General features: G+C 37.7%; 2 protein-coding genes across 5 annotated transcripts in view; one reads left to right on the forward strand and one right to left on the reverse strand.

Annotated features, from left to right (window-relative positions):
- ano10a (anoctamin 10a) overlaps nucleotides 1-11857 on the forward strand; it is a 29458-nt gene extending 17601 nt beyond the window's left edge. For 2 of the 3 annotated variants that reach the window (XM_043261434.1, XM_043261432.1), the window contains one exon: nucleotides 3619-3735. In XM_043261434.1, the coding sequence (XP_043117369.1) occupies nucleotides 3619-3694 (76 nt within the window). In that variant the 3' untranslated portion in view covers nucleotides 3695-3735. Of the gene's footprint in view, nucleotides 1-3618; nucleotides 3736-11208 lie in introns of those variants that run through there. The other variant, XM_043261433.1, reaches the window with a different exon arrangement.
- Nucleotides 11858-13508: 1651 nt separating this feature from the next.
- snrka (SNF related kinase a) overlaps nucleotides 13509-22127 on the reverse strand; it is a 40046-nt gene continuing 31427 nt past the window's right edge. For both annotated transcript variants that reach the window (XM_043261431.1, XM_043261430.1), the window contains exons 4-6: nucleotides 21282-21494; nucleotides 19026-19160; nucleotides 13509-17079 (exon numbers count right to left, since the gene is read on the reverse strand). In XM_043261431.1, the coding sequence (XP_043117366.1) occupies nucleotides 15753-17079; nucleotides 19026-19160; nucleotides 21282-21494 (1675 nt within the window). In that variant the 3' untranslated portion in view covers nucleotides 13509-15752. The remainder of the gene's footprint in view (nucleotides 17080-19025; nucleotides 19161-21281; nucleotides 21495-22127) is intronic.

Consider the following 22127-nt stretch of genomic DNA (forward strand, 5'->3'; position numbering starts at 1 on the left):
ATATATATATATATATATATATATATATATATATATATATATATATATATATATATATATATATATATGTATGTATGTATGTATGTGTGTGTGTGTATATATATGAATTGCATAATAATTGGAATTACATAATATGATTTACATAAGCTAAAGTGATTACTGTTATATATTTGTTAGAATATGCATAACTCAACATCTTAACTACTTGCAAAAGCAATGTCTACTGATTAATCAACAAAGTGATTACTGTTATATATTTGTTAGAATATGCATAACTCAACATTTTAACTACTTGCAAAAGTTTGTCGCTGATTAACAACAAAGTAATCAATCAATCAATCAATCAATCAGTTACCTTTATTTATATAGCACTTTTAACAACACAGAATGTGAAAGAAAACACTGAACAGTATCAAACTGGAGAATAGAGTGTCAGTAGACACTCAATTTTCAGCTAATGGCATTTCCTTATTGAATGCAGAAACATCGTTGTCTAGATCAGCTCAGTTTCAATAGGATCTTTGTAATCAAATCGACGATAATCGAAATTAGAAATTAAGTGTCCCTAACTAAGCAAGCCAGTGGTGACAGCGGCAAGGAACCAAAACCCCTTCTGTGACAGAATGGAGAGAAAAAAAAACTTAGGAGAAACCAGGCTAACTTGGGGGCCAGTTCTCTTCTGGCCAGACAAAACCAGCACTTAACTTCTAGTTCAATTTTAAATGCAGCCATGTCTGATTTTTTTACAGCACATTAACAAAAAACATTGATGCTTATGCTTCATCATCGTTATAATAAAAAATATGCAGTTAATATATTTTTCAGTCTAAAACAAGGTTAGTTGTGGGGCATGGTCCAGAGCGCTGTATGAATTTTGTATCCATCTAATTTAACTTTTCTCCAAAAATATGAACTTAGGCTAACTAAAAATACTTTTATTTTTAACATGTTCATGTCCAATGTCTAGTGTTAAACTGTAGGTCTTTAAAATAAATTTACTTTTTGATTTTTTTGACTGATAAGTTTGCAGCGGAAATTATTACAGAAGGATGCTTGCTCTCTTTCTCTCTCTCACGCACACAAACAGTGTAAAATGACCAAATAGTTCTTAAATAGCCTGTGACAAGTACAGAGAGTCTCCCACCCATGATAACATAGTGTAAATATGAAAAAATAGCCGTATCGCCCAACCCTAGTGTTTTTGGGGGAGTGTTCCCAGTTCTGGCTGATTTAATAAATCCAGCGTAACAATCCTTTAATGGATTTGATTAATAAAAGCGTATTAGTAAGCCAGGTTAAAGAGTCTTAAATCTAGTTTTTAAAATGACAGAGTGTGTCTGCCTCCCGATCAGTGTTAGGTAGAGTAGGTCGAAATATTTCCAATAGAAAGATACTTGCTTTTAAAGTGACTTTTTAAGAGGTGCTTTATGCAGCACTACATTTGACAATAAACAATGGAACAAAGTTTTGCTAATATGACTGCACTAAAGTTCATCAAAAAAGCTCACTTTCACCCAATACTTGCATGTGCTACATTTTTAATTAGCATATCTCATTATTAGATTAGTAGTCATTCTATGACTACTGTGAATGCAGAAATTAAGTATTCAATATGTGATATTACCTGTGGGAGCAATACATTTGCTGTTAATTATGAATGAAATTTAGTTGAAAGCAAGTTTTCTTGCACAATAAAGCTACAGTAGCTGTCATATTTATGAATCATGAATGTGATGTTTCATATATTTATATAAATGCGAGTCTTAAGTGTAGATAATGAACTATGTGAATGTTTGTGAGTGTAAATGGCCCAGAGTCTCTTTATTGTATTTCCCAAGCAACATAAAAATATTCAGTCTTTCACTACATCATTTATAATGACATAATTCTGATTTATGTCATCCACACAAGAAGAACAGATTTTGTTTTGGTTTTCACAGAAATCTGTTGATGAGTCCCAGGGGTTCCTTTGTCTCTATCAGTCACAGCTTTAGCTAATGTCTCTTCTCTGACTTTCAGGAGCATTTTAGAGTGTTGACACTGATCATTGATATCTGAGCTAAACTACTGCATCCAAAGCAGAGCTGGAACATTTTCCACATTCTTCTAAAAGAGCCGACTAACAGGGAGTTTAAGACCGATGCAGTTTTATAGTGAATTTTATAGACCATCACTTGCATATGTGAGCTAACTGTGCTAAATTTAAGAAATGTTTGAAAGGTTAGTTCACCTAAAAATGAAAATCATTTTGCATCGGTTGTTCACACGTTCACCCTCTTGTTGTTCATTTTTGAAACTCAAATGAAGAGATTTCTTTTCATTGAAAGATTTATACAAACAACACCTCTGATGCTTCAAAAAGTTTTACTTATTAGTTACCTTTATTTAGTTTCTTACCCATATGACAAAAAGAGATGTTACAAAGAATGATCAAGTTACTTTTTCATATGGCTAATTGAATAGTGAATGAGAGAGTTGTATGAATGAGATAAGTTGTTCCAAATCTGTTTCACTTTTGTTTATTTTTGAAACTCAAATGAAGATATTTTTAACAAAACCTAAGATACCTATCTTTTCACTGAATGATTCAAAAAGCTTCATTCAAAAATAAACAATAAATTCATCAAAAAATATTCATATGAATACAATATAATAAAGATATTTGATCGAGGCACCTATTAACTCATTAAGGTACATATAGCTCATCAAACATGGTAAACATAAGCTCAGAGGAGTTCACTTCACTAAGAACCATTGAAAGCGTGTTTGAACTTCAAGTATGAATGAGATTTGTTTTTATGTGCCATGCTAGTCATTTTGAGTTTCTGTTTACCATCTTAGATGTGCTCCATGTAGGTGGGTTAATCAGTCTTTAGAAAAAATATATCATCATATGAACTCATTGTGAATCTTTGGAAAACCCTGGTTTATGGAGTTTTGGGTGAACTTAAATGTAGGGACCACAATCCCTGTGTTTAATTGCAATAGCTTTATCACTGTTTAAAAGATGAACGAAAGGCTTATGTAGAAGGTAAGTAAATTATAACATTTTGGGTGAGCTATTGCAGAAACATAAAATTGGTAGTTTTTGTAAGCCAACAGGAAAACCCATTCCACCCTTACGTTTATGTATTCACATTACTGTACTGCAGAATCATTTCATTAACTTTAAGGTCAGAATTTAAATAAAGGCGGGACATCCTTTTGTTGAAAGGGGTTAAAGCATGCATGTATTATTAATACATTTGCTTGAACCATATAGTGAATCACACAAAAGGCTCGCTCTGGTTTCAGAGGCAGTGGGCATGTGGTGATCTATTTAACACACTGGAGTAGCAATGACAGCTGACACTCTGCCAGCAGCATACATCTCACTAATGTGGACTTTGAACACATACAGAGCCATAAAAATCATCCAGTTATTCAATATGACTGAAATGCATTCCCTTTTGATTTGATCTGTCTCTGTCTGTCAAGAGAGGTTCACATTTAAAAAAAAAATCAGTCTGGAATTAGACATCAAATTTGCTATAACAAAAACTGAATTATATTGCATATAGCTACATAACAACAGTTCATGAAAACTGTGTAGTGAAGTTTCTTTTCTGTTTATTACAGCATGTTCTCCTTGCCTTCAAATTCATCCTGGCATTCGTCATTCCAGATGTTCCTAAGCATATCCAAGTCAAACTAGCCAAGCTGGAGTTTGACTCCCTAGAAGCTCTTAAGAAAAGGGTGAGTACATAATTTGTACATGTGCACATATCTATTGCATGCATTCAGGAAATGCGACCGCCTATGCGACAGACACTGTCAGGAAGTACTTCAGTGCAAATAGTCATCTGAGGATATGCCTCGGTGGGCTTCACAGAGTCAACAACACATGTCTGCGTCAACCTAAGTGATGATACGGCGACCATTATCTCACAGCTAGGATAGGCAGAGAACAGCATTAGCGTGCTTTCTGATCATTAAATGATCCAGAGAGACCTTTGTACGTGCTGAGATGCTCTGCTGACATACAGAGCGTGTTCAGGTAGCGTTTGTTAATGAGGTTTGGCTATTTAGGCAGATGTTTATCACCTCGTATGCGGCATAAGAAGTAGGTCACTCACAAAGAAACACAAGCTGCAGTCTGCCCAAGCAGACTTAATAATGAGAGGGAAAAACAGTTTTCCTCAAAAGACAAAGGATATGTTTGGAATAAAATACTGACAAACTGCTTGCTGCGAGCTGCCTTCTATTTTTTTAATAAGATTGAGACACTGAGAGTATGTATTTTTGCAGTTATAAATATTTTAGTCAGTAGTATGCAACATTGCTGTCTTATGACCTCGTTATGTTGCATGTTTAATTCAGCGAGCAGAATTCAGTTATCATAGAAATAAATGTGGTTATTTGTAAATTAATAAACATAAGAAAATAAGGAAATAATACATTACGTTGATTAAATATGTTTATTTGCACAATCACGGTTGAATTCCAATTCAGCTGATTCATCTGCTCATATTTTTGATGCAATATGACAATACTTAATAATGCATAAATGTTGAGATTTGGTGTGATTTAAAAACAAATGCAGTTTTTTAACAAAAAAATACATTGATATTATAGTATTAGCTGCTTATTGATATTGTAGGTGAAACAATCATGCACCATATATCTTTAATTTGAAAACAGCGGAAACTTTAAAATATGAATATTGCAGTCAAAAATATCCTGAAGAATATAAAGTCCTAAGATTGTAACAATGATTTTTCATTAGTTTAATGCACTAGTAAAAAACAGTATGGAAATATTCTGTTCTCAACAAAGCCAAACATTTCCTGAAGCTTTAAAAGGAGCTTTCAAAAATTAATATTATGCCATCATTTATGCACATTGTTTTTTTCTTTTCCACGCAGTAAAGAAAATCATAGAGGTTTGGAATGACATGACAATGTGGGCAAATATTTTACATTTTTGGATTTCTATGCCTATAAGATGTCTGAGCAAATATGTGTACTATTATTGAAAGGTCAAGGTGCCACTCGCAGTAATTTATTGTTTATGGATATGAACCTTACCCTGCCTCAATTAGACTGAAACAGTGATTCACATTTACATTGTTCGTGGTAATGAATTCATACCACAAAAAAGGAATCTGTTTGCTTTATTATCTAAAGTATTAATAATGATTCCATACAATGTCTGTCAGAGAGACAGCATCGAAACGCTTTAACTGGATTCAATGGCTTTATTTCTGCAGAGACGAGCCCTCGGTCGGTAAGTCCGTTGCCATGGCTCTAGTGATATGACACAGTTGGATTGTGAATGACAATGAGCTGGCGTGTGCTGTTGGCATCCAGCGTTATCCTTAATGTGGCCTTGTGTTTCCTCCCCTCACTAACAGCAGATAAGATATGTGCGATATGGCCCCCCTTTGCCTCTTAATGCTGTGGATTATAATATTTTCCAGTTAATTTGGATACATGATGAGAACTACTCTAATAGTTTAGCATTTTTATGTGTTGGTTTTGGCAAATTGCAGCACTAGTGTGCAATGGTCTAGGAACGAAAAGTAGCGGGGGGCAGATTATAAAATCAACTGGCTTATGAATATCAATTGGTTCTACATTATTTGCTGGAAAGCAGACGTTGATAAATATGTGCAAGACAAGGGGGTTTATAATACCTGGGGAGAGCTATTCGTTTGCACTGTCATTTATCTCAATGGCAGTTGCTCGACTGGTGCAGGACCCCCCCGAAAGTTTGTAAATTGAATTTTCATTTTGCTCATGTGCATTTCATTTTTTTAAGGCAGACACCTGAGCTGTAAACCTCATGCGACTAGTTAATCTTTAGCCAATCAAGAAGGACATTCTGGCATCTAGCCTTTAAAGAGACAATTTATTGTTTACTTATCATCAAGTACTTCCAAGACTGTATGAGTTTCTATTTTTCTGTTGATCACAAATTAAGATAATTTGAAGAATTTTATTATACCAAACAGTTGGTAGTGCAGACAATGTATCATTCTATGAAGTGAAAAAGTAAAAAAGCAAGACAAACAAAACAAAAAGCTTTTATTACGTTTGGTTAATATTTATCATCTATTATAGCTTATTTGTTTCTCAAAAGTTGTAGATGACTCCAATCAATTGGTCCCTAAAATGAAAATATTCCTCCGAATCATGGTTCAAAGCTGTGACAAAGTCTATTGTCTTTTTAAATAGGGGGGAGGAACACTTTGATAAGTTCTTTCCATAGTCCTAATGGAAATATGTCAGCACTCAAATGATTATGTGGATTTTCGAGAGCCCTTTAAAATCATGAATTATTAAAACATTCAATATAATGAATTGCAGTTGATATGTTGCTGGGCCAGGCTACTAAGCTTCATTAGTAACTGATTCTTCTTGAAGAACGGCAATTATTTTATATGGTAGGGTAGATGTAGGCTAGCAATTGGAAGCTGGATATGAAAGTATAAGATCCCACGCTCACTTCAAATATGACGCGCATAATATTACAATAAGAATGGCTTTCAATCTTACTCGTTCAGCAAAAGTGTGATTTATATATGTAGAAAGATTTAGACCACTTAACTTAGTAATCTGGATGCTACCAGAATGTGAGGATTCCAGTGTTGTCAAGTTGGACTACTGTTTCCGCAGGGTGGTTGAAGTAATGTCCGTGAGTTGAAGCGACCCCCTGTATTTAACCCCTGGAAACTCACCAAGAAATGTGTATTTTATCCAATTGTAACACAATTTTTACCAGGAATCCCCCCTGAAGCGATTGAATTAAGAGAGAGAATGAGCAGTTAAATACTGATTGGCATGAATGTCTGAGATTTATTCAAGGAGAAAGCCATGAAAGCATCTTGATGGTCAGAGTTTCATGAAGACTGTGTAATCAAGGATCATTTATAGCTGTGGGAACTGAAAAAGGAAGGCCATTCTCACAGCGAAATCAAGACAGCACATTTAATGGAATGATGAAGCACTTTGCTGACGATCTGCGATGAAGGCGGGACTCCATCGAAGTTTCATCCGTCTAACATTTCTTTTAATTTAGCAGAGAGACGCGGGTCGTAAAACACATATTGATTATGTTTCAGGATGACTGAAGACGTGATGTTTCTGGGTTTCTACCCCTCCGATTCTCTCTCACAAAGTTCACCTGACACCAGCTCATCCCTCTGCCAGTGCTGGCGGTGCGTCTTCACCAGAGTCTCTCCATCAGAATGATGGACGGTAGCTAATAGCTTCAGCGGCCTCGTCCGGATCTGTTAGAGTTCAAAAGTGCCGACTGCAGTTAAACGGCGCATTTGGTTGGTGATATAAGACTGCAGGACCTCGGGGAGGTGCTTGGTCCAGTGGTTTGCGAGTGCTAGTGATGAGGTAGCAGCATATGATGCCATTTAGCTGTATTTCCATGTGTTCAGCAGCTTGAGAGGGTGAAGACAGCTGTCAGGAGAAAAGCTCCCACTGCTCTAGGGCAAAGGGATTCTGAAAATAGCGGCACTGGAAACCCCCTGTTAGTGGCCAGTGTTTGGAAAAGATCCGGGGTGAACTTCAGGAAAAGGCCAAGCTGCCAACTCTATCATGGAACCATTATGGCAACTGGCAAATTTAGCCTTTCTGTTTTGCTGAATAAGACCTTTTTGACCCGTAACAGCTGTATGAGTGGCTGATAGGAATAGAAAACAAAGAAAGGGGCTGGCAGTGAGGATCAGACGTGATCTCCCTTAAAGATGAAGGGAAATTGGTTGGGAATCTGTACACCAATTCACAATTGTATATTTTTTTTCACTTTAACGCCAGTATGTTAAAACTCAATCTACGTATGGGTTGGACTAGGTGGCAGTCCAGAGATAAGGTTGTCTTGAAAATATCTTGGCATCTACAATTCACATCCATGGGCGATGAGTGTTGATAAGAGCTGTTTCTTCCTTTAAAAGGCATGCATGTATTTTGCATGCATGCTGTGTCCTGGGTTTAAATTTACTTTATTTTAGAACTGAGAATTAATGGTTTGCCTTTTCTAACAGATGTCAGTATGTTGAACGATGGAGGCCATTTATCTTAGAACTCGGGCTGTCAGTTTATTACTCTAATTTAGCGAGGGTAATTATAAATATGAAAAATGTGATAAAAATTAACACAATTAATCATACCTCCTGACCCTTATGTAAATGCCATAATAAGAATATTCCCTACCTCCAGAAAAATTCAAGATTGAATGTCCGCTTAATGCGAGTATTGCGATTCTAGTAAAGGCCTTGATTACTTTTGTTCAGGTGTCTTTAATGGAGGTTGAAGCTAAACAGGATTGGACACTCCTGTAGAAGTTGATTAGTACATTTTGGGAAGGACATCATAAATCATAAATGAAACTTTTTAGAAACTTTTAAGTGGAAAAATTGCAAAGCAGGGCCAAACCATTGAAAATGCTTGTTTTGGTTTCTTGCATTTTTCCTTTTAATCTACTTTTTAACACTTTTTAGAGTTTATTTTGTACTATATGGTAGGCCCCTGTGTATACTAAAAGGGGCTAAGAAACTATAGTTGTCAGATCACATTTTGCACACTAATGGCCCAGTCTCTGACTGGCTTGAGGCTCCAGGATACTGGCCTCTTTGGCCTGGTCCAAAATCCAGCTCTAGTGCCAAAAAACATTGGTTGCATGATGGACCTCGTCAGATTCACTTTGCTTTCGCATCATTGCCTGACCACTGTCACGGGAAGTGGAACGAGCCAGCCGTCTGAGGCAATCTGTCAACTTGCTGAAGTCTTGGAATTGTGAGATGTCCCATGTTAACCTTTAATGGTGTTAGGAGATATGAAGTTTCAAGAAACTTTCAATAGAGCCAGCATGCAGATGACAAACTGAGAATCAGACTTTGTACCAAAATTTTTTTTTTTATAAACGATTAGGCTGTATAGATATTATCTTATCAGTATGATGGGAGTGTACACAACTGCTTAACCTCTAGTGATTTATTGACCCAGAGTTTGTACTTGATTTTGATTACAGATGTTAACATGAGTGATTAGTTTGTTGGAATTGCAGAAGCTTCAAATCTTTTAACCCACCTTCTTCTAACATAATCAATACTGACAGGTCATTGTCCAACTATCAATTATCCGTCAATTATCAATTTTTGAAGATAGTACATTTCAATATACAGCTGATGTTTCCTGCTTGAAATTTCTGCCTGCCTCCTCCGATGCACCTTTGGGTCATCAGCTGGTGACACCATTCTTGGACGTTTCGCTCCCTAACCAGTATGTCTCCTGGTGGGGGGGCAGTGGCTTATTGGGGCGTCTCCCTCCGCCCACTGCAGCTGCTCTCACTGGGGGAATGAGCCCCAATTCCTGTCCCTTCTCCGTAGCCAAAACCAAAGCCCCTGCATCTTCTGCAACTCTTATGGAATGGATGGTCGTGGTGCAACTCCAATCTCTGCACTCTGCCACAGATCAGAATACTTGGACCGCTTGAACTAGTGCGCAGCTGATATTCCCTCTTCCCTTGGCACTGTCAGGTCAATGATGAGGGCCTTCTTGGCCGCTGTGGCTCACTCCACAGCATCTGGCCTTAGTATTGTCTAGATGATCTCTGTTGGAAAGATAAGCTTAGTGTCCAGATCAACACGCATCTCCCATTCCTTTTTCCGGAGCGAGCAGGCATGTTGTCCTTCCCGCCCCTGTCTTCTGCCCGCCTTCTCTTGGTCCAAGGAATTAAATATTTGGCCAAAGGGTATCTGAAGAGCTATTTGTCTCTGCATCTTTCCAACTGCTCCACCAACTTGCATAGAAGAAAGTTGAAATAGCACGTGGATTTGGTGTAGGCCATATTTTCAGCATGATGGAGCATTAATTTTTACATTTTAACATTAAGCGACAGTCCCCGGATATTTGAATTCTGAACCATCGCAATATGTAACTGAAGCAACGTAATAAAAACGCAACAATACGTACCCATGTCAACGTATAAAAAATGTGCCAGTGTTCATGTATTGAACCTGTTTTAGCACCACTCATTTCACTTTGAAGGCTGGAATGAAATGTGCAGTAAAGTACATAAAAATCGTGTTGCACAAAAAGTGCACCAAGATACATATTTTTATGAAATCCCCTGCATTCATACTTGTAAATGACCTAACTGGGTTAATCAGATTAATGGAATTTGCATGCTTTTAACATAATAACAAACTATTACTAAAATTCTGTGGTACCTTATTTGCTACCTTTCTGTCTGAGGGTGAATCCCATTAATCATTGAAGACCATGTGATCAAATAATATAAAATAATACAACATTTATATTTTACAATGTTACATTGTTTATGTTTTCTTTAAGAAGAAAAAAAAATTCCAGAGGAGGACACCGTATGAGACCTCTTTAATTATGGAATGAAGTTTTCCTTTCACCACATTTAAAGGGACTCTATATCTGGTGCCTAGTAATAACCATTGTGCAGTTTTCTCATAGGAGAGCAGAGCTCAGTCTCACTGAACTCACTGATACGTACAGAATGACAGAGTCAGCAGCTCTGGCGCTATTGATCTCTCTTTTGGATTGAAAAGTTAATTGCACCTAACACTTTTTCACTGAGAATGTAATTTGCTCTGGTTTGCTGCAGGCAGTGAAATTAATTGATTAAATGAAACTCAGCATAGGCCATAGTCAGGAAGTTGTGGATGCTGCAGAGAAAAACATCTGTTATGGGTAGATGGGTTCATTTTGGTTGCCTTTTAAAAAGATTTAGTAGCTTTCTGTAATGTTCTTTAATTGTTAAAAAGCTTTTTCAAATTTAGTAGCATCCCTGCTCCCCTTCATCTCTGAAAAAACAGCGTGACTCATTTGAAGCACATTCTTGCCTGGGGCTGTATGTACGCTGAACTAAGATCAGCTTCTGCCTTTTATATGCCAACATGTACGACTCATTTAGACCAGAGAGCACTGATTCTAAATCAGTCTGAATCAGTTCTCTCACACGATGAAACCCGAAAGATTATGTATATAAGCATTGAGTTATTTTTGTAAAATCTCCCAGAAGAGATTATGATGAAGGGGGAAACATACCCTAGATTAGTAAACCACATTTTGAGACCATTTGTGTTTGTACATCCTAGATATTCATTTCGCCCCCTGTTCACATCAGAGCCATTCCATTCATTTAAACTCTCACCATTAATATTTTGATATTTTGTCTTTTCAGAAAATACTGGAAGCCACGGAGACCTGAAGTTCGTGGAATAATTGATGGGTGATGATGACAACATGTACTCGAGGTGTACACACGCTGTAAACTATCTAGTATTATATTTAATTGACTTTAAATATGCACTCCTTGCCACGTTAACCACAAAATGGCTTACTGATGCTGTACTCTTATGAATAAGACAGGGTTTTATGACAGTTTTCCTGTTATTGCAGTTGCACGCATTGTTTTATTACTTCTGTGTCAAAAAAACAGTTCCTGGTTTAATTGAGATAAAAGTGCAAATGAGAATTCAATTGATGCATGTATGATGGAGACGAATAACAAGGTTGATTTGGTTGTCAAAAAGTTATTTTTTTTGAGTTTCAGACAGTCATGAATATGTTGTAAAGATGTGATTAGAAGAAATATAAATCTTAAAAAAATCTAAAGATGCAATGGTTTTTTTCTTCTTTTTGAAGGAATTGAAATGTTTTCATTCACTCCATGTTCTACCAAAGATTGAGCAGTGCCTTTAAACATCACTGTATTGTGTTTAACTCTTATGGCTTTTGTTTACAGATATCAGGTCACTTCATCCTGTACTGTACTTGAATTAAGCATATTCAATATTGTCTGCCTGAAAAATAAACATTTTAAACTTAAATCCTTCTATGCTTGGAATGAGATGTGTTTGTCTAGGACTTTTAGATGTTGTCATTTATCAGCCATAAAACACTGAAATATAGTGAGTACACTCAAATAAACAGTTGCTTGCCTCTTCAGACTTTAAAATATCAGTGATTCAGTAATGTTTTTATGCATATGCTTTTATGATTGAGGTCCATATTCTGATTAAACAGAAGGCCACCCAAGTTAAATTAAATCATGCTATATTTCTTCCCTTGCTATTTTCACACCATTTTCACTTTTCATTTATGTCCTTTTATGATAGCACACAAAAGCATAATACATAAGACAAGAAATCCTTTTCCTGTCTACATGCTGATTTATGTGAATTTTTGTTATTTAATCAAAAAGGTTGACTACAAAAATTGTACTTTTTACAGATATAAATATATATATATATTTTGTTAATGAAACACTCTTTTGGAAATACTCATTCTCCAACTTCACCAGGCTTAAAATAACCGTTTTGGAATTGCAGCGTAGTTCCTAATCATATTGGCCTAGAAAATCAACTTTTCATTTTACGCCTCAGTACACAATATAACTACAGAAGAGTCAAGTTTTAAGTAGGAAAAATATCAAAACTCTTCATTTTTAAAACGCGCTGCTGGTCTAATTGGATTCAGTGATCTATGCTAAGCTATGCTAAAAGTGCTACCACCAGGTACAAATCAATGCACAAAACATAGCGAGGTAAATCATAAAGAATAATAAATAAATTGTTATTGCTGTTTTCTTTGAGCACCAAACATAGTTCTTGTAGCTTCGTAAATTTATGGTTGAACCCCTGATGTCACATGGACCGTTTTACCGATGTCCTTGCTGCATTTCTTATTAATGTAACTGCCGTCTATGGAGGGTCAGAGCTCTCAGATTCCATCAAAATATTGACATGAAGTGGAGAAATTAATGACAAAAAAATTTTTGTTTATGGCAAACTATAACATTTAAGTCAGAACAATTTCTGAATAAATGGGATTAGATAATTGATTGCATATAAGCAGTCATTTATCATCAAAACTAAGGTCTTAGGAGCCAAACAAACAACTGCCTGTGTCTTCGCACTTGCTATTTCTTGAATCCGAGGACTGAGGGCAGCGTGACTAGCCAGCTTACAACTCATTCTAATTAAGGAACAGCTTGTCACACTTTCTGACAGTGAAGCAGTCTCAGCAGTTTCCACTGACCAAGCATGACATGGACAATATGCAGAACGTGTCTGTATGCTCGAAAGGTGCTCTACTGGCAACACACACATAGTGAGTTTGACCATTAAGCTGATGCTGGACATGTACTTGGATGAGAAGTGTGCACTTGAGACACCCCTGAAAAGCTCTTGGTTATTGGAGACACCTTGGCAGCAAAAGCGGGCAGTAAATTACCGAGCAAATACCTTTCAGCGGGCAGGGGCTTGTGGGCAGCGATACTTTGTGAAGTTTAACTTCTTTCCACATTGTGTCCGGCGGAACTCTGAACCAAGACTACTTCTGTTGTACAGAAAGTGCACAGATGAATAACTGAAGTTAAATATTATTTTACTCCCATTATGTATTTTGGAGTAAAACAAGCTCTTCGATGAGGAAAAAAAAGCAGGGATCCCACACAAAAAAGGACAAAGGAAGTCCAGGTTTAAAGACAACATATTTCACATTTAATTCTGGACATCACCATAGCTATATGTAACTTTTAAAGACAAGTTTCAGCAACAGAACATTTATTCATTTTGCTTTTTCAAAGTTGTTTTTCTCTTTTTTTACTTTTTTTTTTTTTTTTTAACGTCAGTACATGGTTTGGTCCTGTAACATTTTGTGGTGGTTCTTTTCGTCTGAATGAACGTGGATCAATAATGTCAAACGCACAACACATGCACATGTCGTTTAGCTGTTTACATTAGGGTAGGACAAAGTCAGAGACTGACATTATGCATATAGCACTGTTTTCTTTTCAACCTCCCTTGCTCTGTTTTTGACACTCATATCTAATAAGGCTATATTACAGCTATGAACAAGAAGTCCAACACTGCATTTCTAAGTGTAGAGCACCATATTTACACCAATATTTACAGACTTTATTTTTAAAAACAAAAAGACAAAACAAACAGAAATGCTTAAGATAATTTGGGTCAAGTGAGCCATTTGAAGGATGTACAGGTCTGAAATATAAAAACAAAAGAAAATTATATTTACACATAGCTGCAACTTATAGCTTAGCTTATTGCAAATGCCCTTTAAATCTCGCAAACCGATTCTTTCACACTTACAGTCCTATAGAGCTTTAACTTATTTCTATACCAGTCGATGGTCACCCAATGGCCAACTCTTGAAGCCATATTTCCTGAAAGAGTGGCCATCCACTGAATAGAAGGCATACCATGCATTTATTTATCATCGAGTGGCCAGGTGACAGAAAAGCCCCATTTTATCCCAACTATAAGCCAGTTAAAGGCTTGCATCCAAAACAGCATTTTAAAACAGCAGTTCTTTCAAAAAAATAAACTTTTAAAAAAATATATGTACATACTTATAAACATCCCCTAAGGCCAGTCGATTCTGAGACTGGTATATACAGTAACTCAAAGCTGAATGGTACAAGAACAACAGGGTTGAGATGGAGATTATGGGCAGGAACCGAAAATTATTTATTAAGCCAAAAGAGTCCTTAATGAAAAAATAATTTCTCTATTGACTCAACGGTATTCTGTAGTACACAAACTGGATACTCTCGCTGTCTGCAGGTTTGATTTTGCTCGGGCAGAAACAGCCTTGTAAAGGCTAATTACCCCCGCTGTGATTTGTATGGTATTCAAAGTATCCTAATTGTAGACTCTACTTATTCTGACTAATTTTAAAATTTGATTAAGAACTAGGATGAACACAATAATGTGTGGGTGCATCCACAGTGCTGTCTGGGTAGCAAATTCGGCAAAACATTATTACTTAGAGGGCATGCCACAGATGGAATTATGAAATTTAACAACATGTATAAATTGCACTTAAATCCCAAATGTTTACTGAAATATACCAAAAAAAGTGATTTGGTGTGAAGTGAATCAATGGTGAAAGTTATTCAAATAAAACATTTTTAATTTGGGATATATGTAGCCCCCTTTTGGAAAATAAGTCATTAAAAATATCCCTTGTTATTGCAACTGATTGTCATTAACCTTAAACGTTTATATCTAAACATTTCTAAATGGTGACATTAAAACAGTCAATAGCACTTGAAAAAAGGTGAAAAAAAGTGTGCAAAATGGTCATCCAGTTTAAGACTCTTCAGACAGCACTATGAATTAAAAAAAAGGTTTGTTCTTAACTTTCACTATTGCTTTTACTGTATTACCATCTCATTACAATCATATCAGGGCTAAAATTTACAAAACCAGTTGTGGCTGAGTTTCTTTAAGTGCTTGTTTAACGAATTGCCATGTTCTGTTCTATCATACTGTTGGTCTTAATTTAAATCTCACTTTATTAAAAGGTAATTTATTTATACATGCAGCTTCCACAACTCTTGACTGATTGGGTGGTGTCTGAACCATGGAATTCATATTAAGAGTTTAATTTCAAGGGCTAAAAAAGCAAAATGAACAGGACTTGGAAAACAAATATTAAAGTCTAATTGGGCAAAACAAATAAAGACACAATAAAGAAAAGTATAGCAGCGTGCACTTCATTAAAAACCAATGGTTCCAAGAGAAGAACTTAATAAATAAGTTGTGAGAATGATTAAGACGACATAGAAGGCAGGTTTAAAGGTCAAGTCGGGATCAAGAGAGGTCATGTACAGCTACTGGTGGAGAACTCAAGTCATCATATGCTACAAATGTGGCAATAGGAACAATCCACTCTGAGAACCAGCCGTGTGCCATGCCATCATATGACCTGACAGCAGCTGGCCTGGGCTGAGGCACAGAGTAGCCCATCTCTGGGGCTTCGCTGGATGTTCACGGAGATGGTCTTTTCACACAGAGGTAGCTGGAGAACATTATTTTTTAAGTTCAGGTTGTTCTCCTTGACCAGGCCAAGTTCATTTAACATGACTGCCGTTTGGTCTTGATAATGCTCCATTGCCCCAACACTGCCATTCAAGGCAGGGTTGATTACTTTGTCTAGACTGTTGTTGGAGCCAATGCACATCTTCCAGGAGGACTTCTCCTGGACTTTAACGCTTGACAGGCTCTGAGGATCTAGGATAAATCGTCCACCACCTCCTCCTCCAGAGCTGCGATGCTGAAACTGGGAACTCAAGCACAGACTCATGAGTTTCAGACTCTCTACCAGTTCCCCCGCACTCCGAGCTGCACTACGCGTTGAGCCAGACGAAGCGTTGTTGCTGCTACGAGAACAGCTGGAAGGGCCTCCCTGTCCTTTTGTGCTCCCACCACCTCCACTACCCCCTCCTGTACTACCACCATTCCCTCCTCCTGGAGGGCTGCCCTTGTCTGGTCCCGAGTTGCCTTCCCCAGGTGGCTTGCTCTGTCCTCCGCTACTACCACCCCCATTGCCCCCAGAGTTTCCAGGTGGACCCTCACTACTGTCCCTGCGGTTCCAGCTGTAGGTGAACCCTGTGTCTTTGTCTAGTCGTCTGCGATGGCTCTCTGAATCATCATCGCTGGTCTCAGAGCTAGAGCAGCTTGAACCGCGGCCCTGACTTTTGCGCCGGTGGTAGCGCTTCTGAGCTGTACCAGGAGATGCCATGTTCATCTTCAACCGGCTGAGCTTGGGCGGAAGACTCTCGTCCATGTCAAAGTCATCATCTGATTCACCTTCCTCCTCGAAGATCTGATTGAGCACTGGGGCACTTTTTCGAGACGTAAGCCGGTTGGTGATGGACAGTGGTTTACGACGTAGGACCACCTGAGTGGACAATGGTGAAGGCTCCTGTTCTTCCTCCTCTTCCTCATCTTCTTCCACCCGAAAGAGGTTGGTTCGTTGCTTGGCTGAAGCAGATGCAAGTGGGGCCATGACCCCAGGTTTGAGGGGGTTTGGGGGCAGAGCAGCAGGTGAAGCAGAGCTGCTGGAGGCCTCGCTAATTTCCTCTCTACGGTTCACTTCCAGAAGACCTTTACTGCGGTGACCGTTTAGCAGATTCTCTGTACTGCGAGCAGGAGACTGTGGACCTCCAGCATGAGAGATGGACGAAGACGCTAAGCTGTCCTCAATGTCCTGATGCATGTCAATTTTGGTTGGCCATGACTGCCTGCAAAAAAAAAAAAAAGGGACACAGTCCGTGATATAAATAACCTTTCCTTAAAAAGAGTATAAAAACAGTTTATAACATAAGCAGGATGATATTCAGTAAATTCAGGTGGGCATTGCCAAAAACAACTTAAGTCTAAAGTCAGAAGACTAAAGTCAGAAGCTCTGGAGATTGCCTAAGGAAAACAACCCAAATGTTAATGACAGTCCTTGACAAAAGCCAGACTTCCTTTGCGCGCCAAGCGCTCAAGCAAGGAACATGGTGATTTACAAGACAACTCTGAATTCTTACTGTATCTTACTTTTCTTATGTTTTTACCATCCTGCTGGAATATCATTTGCATAGCACAGTTTGTGCACTTTCAGGCAAGTTGCTATGGAGAGATGTACTCTGCTAAGGCTTTTGAAACAAAGTAAATTGGTGAAACAGTTCCAGCACATCCTGTCTGGTTGTCATAACCACATAAACACCCTTTAAACAATGTAAACAAATGCAGCAAATGCCTTGTGAGGATGAACAAATGCTTAAATCACACTTCTGCTAAGAGAGAACTGTGAAGAAAAGCTGTTAACAAGGATACAAGGCAAAACTTCTGACAACCATGGTGATATGTGGCCTACAAAGTAATTTTTTGCTTAACTTCAGTACCTGTTTCTAGGATATAATGAAATGGACTTTAAAATCTGACTAGCTGTGTTAACATACATGATGAGAAACTCATATCTGTGCTAATGCAAATGCTATTGTTAGTCGACGCATTTGTGGAAACTTCTGCATAATATCAAGAATCAACCGCATATGTCAAAATAACATTCTAGAATTTATACTCTACTGCTGTATTCTCCAATAAGTTCGAAAATTACAATTCTGAGTACATACAGCATATGAACACTCTCTGTCTATGAGTGGGTACACTGATTAACAAGAACACTGCACTCGTGATCTTGGTTACCTATAGCCAAAGTTAAATTACATGATTCTGGGAAGAATCTGGGAGGCTCAGTTTGCTTTTCCATTCAGGTTATACATGTTGATTCCCAGAAAAAAAAGCATTTGTCACCCTCTCATGATCCCTGCTGCATCCTGAGGACTCTTTCCCACCATATCCTCTCATTTCTTCCACTCCCTGCTCCTTTCAAAATGCATCCACAGCCTCACTGCTTTTCTAGGTCAGTCCAAACCAATTTCAGCCTCATCTTTTAAACACATTTGTCACCCGGTGCGGTGCTCAGAGGATGTGCTGGCTGTCCACACACAGCATGGAGAGCAGACAGGGATTCTGACATGCAGCAGAGCTGACCTCTCACAAACTCTTATAACGAATCCTGTCCCTTACTGCACACAGACACCTTCTGATAGACAACAAACCTGCAGTTAGCCTGTCTGTGTACACCATGGCATAGAAGACAGATAAACACAATGTTATCAAACTACCTAAAGCAGGAGCCAAGTACAAATTGGAGAGGAATGTTGATAAAATAGTTTCTACACTGGTTGACTTTGGTACCAGTTCAACTTTGTTACTAGTTGGCATTAAGGTGAAAATCTGGGTTTTTAAGCCCCTTTGTTTTTTACTTTGTTGTGATAGCACTTGCAGTAAGAAAATCGTAAAATTTCACAAGCACGAAAATTTTTGGGATCCACTGTCTGACCTTTCTAGAAATATAAATCCAAGTAAAAAGAAAAGGGAATTAAAGACATTCCACAGGGTGTCCATGGTATTCTGCAATAAAGCCAGTCACACTCCTCCCCTCCCCCAACTATTTCAGTTCTTGCTCTCTTGTTATAATGTGTAATGTGGCATATGGCAAAACCAATAGGTTGTAACTGGGAATGGGTACATATCACAAAAATGTTTCACATACAGAGTTTTTCATGTTGTAAAAAAAGGAGCATTCAAAACACAAATGACAGACCATTAAGATAGAATAATTCCCATGAGATACCTGAAGTGGGCCTTGATGTTGCTGGGGCTGGAAGAACGAGGTTGCACCTCTTTCTCCTGCTTTTCCCTCAGGATCCGTTCAGCCAACAAGAAATAAGTAGCAGTGATGTGGTTGTACTTGTTTGTCTCCAGGGCTCTGGAGGAAGAGCAAAGAGAATGGACAAGTGAGGAGGAGATACAGATAGTGTTTGAGAGAGAAATACCAGTTTAAGCAGTGCAATTGGACACATCAATAACTAGTAAAACCCCAGGGCCCTAACAACTAGATACCCAAGTGCCTTCTATTTGTTCAAAAGGTCTTGTATAGTGCCCCAAATTTTAAACACTTGAGACTAAAACAATTTATGAAGAATCCCAGATTACAGTGTCCCAATACAAATGGGACATTCTTCATCCAACTTTTCAAGCTGGTGAGTCTGGGCATGTTAGCAGTGATTACACTGCTTCTTCGGGGATTACATATCAACAAGTGAACAAATTAGTTCAATTCATGTAGAGACAACCACTTGGCGAGGCTTGAATCGAGCAAATATCATAAATAGCTGCACATCGGTTGTGATTTTGAGGTGAACTTATATTTTGTGCGTGTGTGCGCAAGCAAAATTTTAGAAAAGAAAGAATGACTTGTACATGGGATTTTACTGAAATTATTTAGTACACTTCTTTAAAACATATTGAGGGTTCCTTTAAGGCAGACTGACTTCAGTTTCTCATAGTGGTGTTCCCCAGCTGCTACAGAGTGGGATCAAAGACAAAGAAAAGACTGATGGGTGCTTTGAACTGTCACCCAGCATGCATCTTTCTACAAGACTGTACAGCGGGAGTCTTCTGCACTATGTTCGTTTCATGCTCCACTGACAGTGAGATGAACTCTACTGCTAATAAAACTATTCTGTCTTAAAACAGCCTAGATGGACACAACAGTAAAATAAAGGTGCTTCACCATGCCACAGAAAAACCTTTTTGTATAAATGGTTTCATAAAGAACCTTTAACATGTGAAGAACCTTAATTTAGTTTAATTTTTTTTCCTTTTTGGTGACAGAATATTTTTCAGATTAAAAAAATACTACAAAAGAGATGGTTCTTTAAAGAACCATCTCTTGTGGAACTAAAAATGATTCTTCTATGACATTGTTCTGTAGAACCTTTTAAGCACCTTTATTTTTTAAGAGAGAAAAACATGTATATTTATTTTAAGATTTCATGAAAATTCCAATTAACAAATGTCAACTTTGTGGGGTACAGAAATTCATTAAAACAGAAATGTAAAATTAGCTGTAAACTGAAAATAACATGAAAATCTGGGTTTCAGGTAATAAATCGAACCACAAATAAACTAGTTCTTCAGGAATGAGACACCTACCAATATTTCAGTATTTCAATATTCATCAAAATTTAAACGTAATATTGCTACTCCAGTATCATTTGGGTCACACTAAATTGTATCTACATAGCTAATATGGTTACCTGCTGTAGCTTATCCAGGCTAATTTTATGATATCTATGCTGACATAATCACAACGCACCATCAGAGATGCACTATTAAAAGTCACTTTTTTAGTTACTGTTCTGCTCTCTAACTGCAGCTGACCACATTTTGGTGCATCACTACTGTTTAGGCTTAGTATGATAAATGATGATAATAATAATAATACTAGTTAATTTAAAGATAACTTAGGTAACTGTTTAATTTATTATTGGTTACGCTTCAAAACAGCTAATTGAATAGTGATGAATAAGATTATGGTAAGATTATTTTCAAAGTCTTGCTCCATTGTTACAGTAGTTGACCTGAAAATAACTGGCCTTTCTTGCAACATTAAAATGCTAAAAACTCATGACAACTTATGTTACGCGTTGAATTGCACTTGGATTCTAGAAATCTTTGAAATCAAGAAACTAAAGAGTTCTTGTATTTAGTAGAGTACTTTTTGGGCCTTAAGATGTTGGCGGAGATGTATTACTTGACAGAAACTGGATTGAGCACTCTTTATATCTAAAGCTACCCTATCCCCTGTCCAGCTGACTCAACTTCAAGTGAAGAGCTCTGACACACTTTACAACAAAATCTTAAAGCTGATTACACAAACCTGGAGGCCCTTTCTAAAGTAGTCTTTCATTTCAAGACAGTCCTGCTTAAGGAAAATCAAAGAATGACAGAGAGACATCTCTTCTGTGGAAAATGCTGTGCATTAGCCTGAGGATATCCCAGCTTCTTAACATTTTTATCACAAGCCTACAACAAGCAGCCTTACTCAATGATGGCTTCTCTGTCTGCGATGTCTCCCAGCACCATGCGTTGGATGATGCTGTTGTGTTCCTCTTCTGACAGATTCTTGTGAGACACCAGTGGGGTGTTGTATTTGGTGGCTGGAGATGGGTCCACTCCTTGGAGCCACGCGTGGCTCTCAATCTCCTCCAGTGATGCCCGCCTCTTCGGGTCTCTTTGTAGCATTCGGTTTATCAGGCTGTAAAGAACAGAAAGAGAAGATGAGGATGCCGGCTTTCTGAAGGATCAGAAGCTAGTTCAGTCTAATAAGTATCTGGTGGTAAATGTGCAATGACATTCAGATCATTATTAAGTTCTCATGTTTCATTGGTCAAAATTCAAATTCATATAATCCTTAGCTAGATGCCTTAAAGCATTGGTCTCAACCTCAATTCCTAGAGGGCCACAGCTCTGCATGGTTTAGCTCCAAATCACACCTGCTTGGATGTTTCTAGTGATCCTAAAGACCTTTATTAGCTGGATCAAGTGTGTTTGATTAGGGTTAGAGCAAAACTGCGCAGACCATCCAATGAGACCAATGCCTCCACCCCAAAATAAATATTTTGTAAATCACTTGTCGTAAATCACTCCATGTCGTTCCAAACCCATAAAAGCTTTGTTCGTCTTCAGAATACAATTTAAGATGTTTTGGATGAAAACCAGGAGGCTTATGACTGTTCCATTGACTGCCACGTAAATAACATTTTCAAGGTTAAGAAAAGTATGAAAAACATTGTCAGAATACTCCATCTGTCATCAGTGGTCCAAACGTAAATGTTAAAGTCATTATTTACGTTTTCTTTCCATACAAAAAGTGTTCTCATAGCTTCAT

This window comes from Puntigrus tetrazona, chromosome 16 (genome assembly GCF_018831695.1).
Source record: "Puntigrus tetrazona isolate hp1 chromosome 16, ASM1883169v1, whole genome shotgun sequence".
Taxonomy (NCBI): domain Eukaryota; kingdom Metazoa; phylum Chordata; class Actinopteri; order Cypriniformes; family Cyprinidae; genus Puntigrus; species Puntigrus tetrazona.